At 36.9% G+C, this 5,259-nt stretch overlaps 1 protein-coding gene across 1 annotated transcript in view; it reads right to left on the bottom strand.

Moving 5' to 3' along the window:
• Nucleotides 1-273: 273 nt before the first annotated feature.
• LOC117114286 (very long-chain acyl-CoA synthetase-like) overlaps nt 274-5,259 on the bottom strand; it is a 22,480-nt gene continuing 17,494 nt past the window's right edge. Inside the window, exons 8-10 of the mRNA XM_033257910.1 lie at nt 4,865-5,063; nt 2,430-2,527; nt 274-1,008 (exon numbers count right to left, since the gene is read on the bottom strand). Of these exons, the coding sequence (XP_033113801.1) occupies nt 701-1,008; nt 2,430-2,527; nt 4,865-5,063 (605 nt within the window). The 3' untranslated portion in view covers nt 274-700. The remainder of the gene's footprint in view (nt 1,009-2,429; nt 2,528-4,864; nt 5,064-5,259) is intronic.

Genomic DNA, 5,259 nt, shown 5'->3' with positions numbered 1-5,259 from the left:
CAGAATATCTACCTATTGGCATATTAGGGTAGTAGTACTAATTGTGCATGTATTTGGATATGTTATAGGAATACTTACCTTCAATATATATATATATATACATATATAAATATATGCTATGTATAATATGTTAAAGCGAATATTGATAGAAAAGGAATACCATTAGCATACCATTCTATATAAATGTTGTATTAATTTATAGATGGTCGGAGGAGGTCTCAAAGATAAGAAGGGTATATTAAGCTGTCTCTTATACACATCTCAGACTGAGGGGAAAAGCCCTAGCAGTTAGCAAGACTTAGTAGATGATCTGTACTTCGAATGCATTATTACAGTGATAAAGATTCTGGGAGGTAGCACAACACTTCGTCATTGGATATACAAAACGAACTTTTATGTAATTAAAACAAGTTGATTTTATATATTTTTTTTTCTGTGTCTTATGTCCAGTCAATGTCGTGACAGCCTTATATTTGTTAACAGCTTGCCTCTTTTCAGAAACATTCTCGAGGATTACGGGTAAAACTGTATTACCATACCACCATGGACATTCACGATTATTGGACGGATTCAATATTTCTCAAACATAACGAAAATATAAAAATACCTTAAATTGTATAATATATACATGTACAATATTTTCATAGTTTTTGTTCAAAAAAGAATCTTTAAAATATTTCTCCTGTCGAGAAGATACTTCTCAGAGCCTAAGTCCCCCGTTTGTGATTTTGAGATAGAGGGCTGGATCCAGTGTGACGTATTTCTGTTGCACATCGTCCATAAAATACAGCGGGTCAGACACTAGCTCTGGATCGAAGCCTTCTTGAACTAACTGCGTTTTCTTTTGTTTAAACGTACACGTGTGTTCCATGCTGGTAACCAAACGGATGAAGCGCGGGCATGCGTAATTTGGGAGAGATTTTGTCACGTGATGAAATAACTTTTCAGGATTAATTACGCATTGGGATTTCATAATGATAGCAGCCATCCCAGCTTTGCCACAACAACCTAAAAAAAAATCGATGAAAACAATATTGTTAAACTTTCATTAAACTTTTTCCATTAATTTTCATTTTATTTTAATTTCAATTACAGCGCATTTCATGATCTGTTCCTGTTGTCAATAGTGTACATTGTCAATACCGTATTCATTTGATAAGCCCTGCTTTGAATAAACACCCCCTCGAATAAACTCCCCTTCAGTCGTTTATAAACGGGCGTTTATAAGCGACCCCCCCCCCCCACAAATCACGTTTATAAGCGCCCCCCCCCCCCCACAAACCACTGTAATCAAAACTGATGGAGACACATCATTCTCATTAAGTTCTGTTAAAGTTCTACTCGATTTTTCTAACCTGGTTGGGATCAACAAGTCTATACACGTATCCATTTTACAGTAAAAAATATACGCCTCCCTCAAATAAGGCCTCTCAAAAACTCTTTTCAATAAAGTAGTACTGTAATGTAGTGTATTCAGTATTTAAAATACATAGGCCTGGATACCATATATAGGCCTAGAACTACTTACCACCGTACGTATAGGCCTACTCAGGTGTGAATATGTAGGCCATAACATCATACTACCCACGACTATTGTGATAATAAATATTCTAAAATAGACACTTCCACAAATATTTGTACAATAAAAATAAATTATAATGTGTGTATGGTGCAGACAGCCGATGGGTATTTTTAAAAGTTCTCTTGGATGGTCATTGGGGAGCAGAAAACTCAACTAAGTTGTCCGTGGGCGTTAGAAAATAAACATTGAGAGTGCGGGTGTATTACTGATTCAATATTGGAGAAACATATCTCAATTCATCGCCAACAAAAAGTAAAATGTCATAGTTCTTATCGCAGGTAAGAGAACTAAACAGACAGTGGTGTAAAATTGTAAATTGAAGTGCCATATACGGTATTAATGCTACAAAGTGTGGAAATAAGTGAAGGTCTGTAGTGTACTCGTATAGATTGAGAAAAGCTTGAAGTTCCCATTAAGGGCATAGGCTGTGGATAGGCTACTCAAAGATAAGAAGGGTATATTAAGTCTGTGCCAGGGCTGTAGCTTATATTGTCAGTTTAAGCCATGTAAAATTTAAAAAATTGGTCGGTATATTAATAATTGTATAATAATTTATATAATCAAGTATATTACAGGTCTCCCTCCAATTAAAAACCACTTTCGCAACCGGGCTTTCCGTGGTCTTCAACAGCTTTGGTCTCTAATTAGAATAATGAAGATAAAAGACATCTGTTAATATAAGACCACAGAAAAGTGATCTTTAATTGGAGGGGTCTTTAATTAGAGGGAGACTTGTATTTTGTCATAGTTAATCAATGTCAGTCAATAGTTCGATTCTCAAACGATCTCATATTTTTTAGCCACTTCCCAATCCCGACCACTCCCTTATAAGACCCTTGCGACTTACCTGTCACACAGACACCGTAGACATTTGCCTCCAAGACGCCTTCATACTCGTTTATAACTTGTGCCACTTCCGTTGTCGCAACATTCTCCCCTTTCCATCTGATCAACAAATATAAATCACTTTATTGATGTAATCAGTTATAAATAAATATTAAACTTTCATAACTTTTAATTATTTTGCTTGTATCCGATTCTGCATTATTTTCATTGAAAAGTAACATTTTAAGGAAATGGTTCAGTTCAAAAGTTTGAAGCGATAGATATGATAGGCATTAACATTTCAGAATAGTTCAAACTGAAGCTAAAAGTGCAGTTGGTAATCGAATACCGTAGTAGTTTGGCTATGATTGTAGGATTTGATGCACTAGGGAATAAACACCATCCGGTTAATCCTCTGACACCATCTGACTTATCCTGCTTATTATCCGCTTTTCCTGGAAATTGTATCACATGATCATACACCAGACGTCATGACATAACAATTAGGGCCTATTCGATATTTCGTTTGCGGAAACGGGGGTAAACGAATTTTAAACCGCGACTCGGTAGATTACGTGAGCTCTGGCAAGTATTCACCAATCAGTGTATCAATCGATCAGTCGATGAAGCAATCATATCAGTCGATAAAGTAATCATATCAGTCGATCAATAATTATATAAATCAATTAATCAATTTATCAATCAATTAATCAATCAATCAATCAATGAAACATTTCATCAATCGATCAATTACCCGCGACTCGACAGGAGTTAGGTGAGCTCTGCTGTCAGTAAGCATTCAATCAATCAATCGATCAATCAATCAATCAATCAATCAATCGATCAATCGATCAATCGATCAATCGATCAATCGATCAATCATTCAATCATTCAATCATTCAATCATTCAATCAATCATTCAATCAATCAATCATTCAATCAATCAATTAATCATTCAATTGATGAGTCAATCTTGTCGATCAATCAATCAATCAATTCATCAGTCATTCAAACACTCAATCTATCCTTCAATCAATCAATCGCTAAACCTACCAACCACCCTATCGACCAATTAATAGGCCTAAATGGGCCTACAGTATCACTCAATAATTCGCGGTTGTGTGAAATAAACATTAAATAATCAAAACAATTTTTTTTTCAAATATTGTTGCTGAATATGAATCCACATATGCCTAGATATAGTATGGCCTAATAGGCATATAAAATGTTTATAGACTGCTGGATGAAAATGAAACGCGATCACATGATCAGACGATAGTGCAATATCAAAACTAAAACATTTCCTTCAATTTACCGTAGTGTTATTTCTTATGTTTTCTTTTTTCATGTGGCTACATTTTACATGTGCTATGTTACGGTTAGGCCTATCAAATTCTAGAAATCCCTGTGATTAGGAAGGTAAATGATGGGCAAATATCATACTTGTAGGCACCAGCCTCTACTTGAACTCAGCTCAGAGCACCACAAATAATTGAAACCATTTCTTGTTTCCTATGGCTTTTGATCTAAGTGTGTATTCTTATACAACGTAATGCCGATGGGAAGCAATAATGTTGATTCACTTTGAACAGCATATAGGCCCTCGATACTTCAGATTTATAGCTTTTGACAAAATTGACATCACGTAGACCTACGGCAAGCTTGGTGTCATCATTAGTAATTTAATTGCATTAAAACAGTGGCTTCATTCCAAGAATTGTTCGAGGAGGAATAAAAATATAAACGTAGAGAAGATGCAGTGAACAAATGACACAACCCTATGCTCCGCCTAGGTCGTCGTAGTGTCACAAAACGGTCAAAAACGTAGGTTTTCTTTATAGAGGCGTTGTTGGTATTAAACGATACCACTGTATTATACATTATATATTGGCCAGTATCCTATCAGATTTAACTTATAAACTTTATGAATACAAATTCGTTCGCTTATGTTTCATTTATTTATCAGTGCCTGTTGAACAGTGGTGGCGCCAGGATTCGCCCGACGGGGAGTCCAAGGTCTCCGACAAGGGCGGGGAGGGGAGGGGAGGGGGCGATGTCCCCGACGAAAAAAAGGTGGGTGCGGTCGGGTGCCGCACAGAAATATCACGAAAGTGTACCAGGGCCGAAACCCCGGAAAATTATGACAATTTAGGGGTTCAAAGGCTTATTTTAATCGGTTTTGGAGTCTACTAATATGTAAAAAAATACATAACCTTTTTTCTCCCCGACGAATTGTGGTTTTTCTCCCCGACTGGTGGGGCCCAGCTCTCCCCGACGGGGGGGGGGGATTCCCCCGGCCCCCGATAGCGCCACCCCTGTTGTTGAATGCATTATGTAAACATCCTGAGCTATTGATACTGTTATTGGCTGTACACAGCGCAGCGCATAGGCTCGCATGCTGATGACCGTTGTAGATAGGAGGCCACGCTCGACCTGAAACATGTTAATTAAACTCACCTAAACGTGTCTCCCAGCCTGTCTTTAAAGTACAGAAAGTGATCTCTATTTATTATGAACAGGTCTCCGGTATTGAAGTAAATATCGTCCTTGCGCAGAACGTTCCTAATCAACTTTTTTTCTGTTTGTTCTTTATTTCCAACATACCCCTCAACTGGAAACATTTTGTTGACAGGACACACGAGGAGGCCAACTTCACCTTTATTCAAAAATGTAAACAATAAAAAAAAATTTAATAATGCAGTTCAATGTACCATTATGCAATCTTAAAACTATTGTTTCGTTGTTTTGTGTTACATAAATCAGCTGCTTCATTTATAAATCACGTCATGGAAGAGGACACATACGTTGGTAATAGTTACGAAGGTTCTAACAACAACACGAGAACATAGGGA

Source organism: Anneissia japonica, unplaced genomic scaffold (genome assembly GCF_011630105.1).
Source record: "Anneissia japonica isolate Jap-2015-1 unplaced genomic scaffold, ASM1163010v1 scaffold199_len4679917_cov187, whole genome shotgun sequence".
Taxonomy (NCBI): domain Eukaryota; kingdom Metazoa; phylum Echinodermata; class Crinoidea; order Comatulida; family Comatulidae; genus Anneissia; species Anneissia japonica.
The sequence above is the reverse complement of the archived record's forward strand: the minus strand, read 5'-3'. Positions and strand labels throughout refer to the sequence as shown.